This window comes from Galeopterus variegatus, unplaced genomic scaffold (genome assembly GCF_000696425.1).
Source record: "Galeopterus variegatus unplaced genomic scaffold, G_variegatus-3.0.2 Scaffold150, whole genome shotgun sequence".
NCBI classification, from domain to species: Eukaryota; Metazoa; Chordata; class Mammalia; order Dermoptera; family Cynocephalidae; genus Galeopterus; species Galeopterus variegatus.
In genome coordinates this window covers 816,996-818,077 of record NW_007726261.1, presented here as the reverse complement: position 1 = coordinate 818,077, position 1,082 = coordinate 816,996, and the positions used below count along the sequence as shown (strand labels likewise).

Genomic DNA, 1,082 nt, shown 5'->3' with positions numbered 1-1,082 from the left:
GGGGACCAGCAACGGGATCGCAACCCTCGGTGTTGCTCCCGCGCCTCGCTCAGCCAGTGAGCGGGAACCGGTCTGTATGTGGGATCTGAACCCTCGGGCGGGAGCGCCACCACGCTTCCCAAGCGGCGCACTATCCAGTGCGCCCCCGGGCCGGCCTTTTTCAGGTTTTTTACATCAGGTTAAGGGACACTTGAACCAAGACACAGATATACACTTAAAAAAAAATGCTTTTTAAGAAAATATAAAGAGCAAAGGGTTTGTTGTATATTATTTGAAAGTTTTCCTGGAAATCACCATAAAACCACCTAGGCCTGCTAGCTCCTAGTAAGCACTTTTGCAACTGTCTTCTACAGTTTTTCTGTCCCTTTGGGCAGTCTGCCTCATCTTCATTTAATTTTGATAATGAATGTTATCCTAGGAAATACTCCGCCTCATCCATATTTTCATATTTATCAGCACCAAGTTGTATGTGATATTCTCTCCTGTTTTTAATCTCCAAATCTGAGGTTACATTAGTTGTCTTATTTCTAACATTATATATTTGTTTTTTCTCTTATTTTCTTGCCGTGAGTTCCACAAGTTTCTAATTAAGTGATATTTTTCAAAAAATCCATTCTTTTCTTTACCAAGTAAACTGATTTTATCATTTTATGTTTTGTTGGGGGTATTTTCTGTTCCTGGAAAGTCCCCAAAGCAGCCAACAATAGGAATATAGACGTATAGACTCTGCCTGCCTTACCTCAATGAGCTTTCTTTCATAGGAGCTTGCTAGTTCTTCAGCAATTTCTCCTGGCTTTTGTTCCGTGACTGTAACTTCTCCATCAACATTCCAAAGATTTGGCACAACTGTAAGAAAAAGAAAGACATTCCATAAATATTTAAATAGTAATTAAAAATCACTCTCCCAGTAGAAAAAAAAAAAGAAAGAAAAAGAAAAATTCTTTCCCAAATGACTTTTCCAGAGAAAACATTCTTTATGGGGGGGGGGGGGGCAAGGACAAGTTACTCATTACTTCAACACTGCAATATTTTCACATAAGTACAATAAAGTGAGTGATAAGCTGTATTTTTTAAAAAATACA

General features: G+C 38.8%; 1 protein-coding gene across 1 annotated transcript in view; it reads right to left on the bottom strand.

The window, feature by feature from the left end:
* The window catches only part of LOC103607302 (sorting nexin-29), a gene marked incomplete at its 3' end in the record, with an annotated part of 379,169 nt that overhangs the window by 116,794 nt on the left and 261,293 nt on the right, over positions 1–1,082 (bottom strand). The window contains exon 15 of the mRNA XM_008591823.1: positions 740–846. Coding sequence (XP_008590045.1) covers positions 740–846 — 107 coding nt within the window. The remainder of the gene's footprint in view (positions 1–739; positions 847–1,082) is intronic.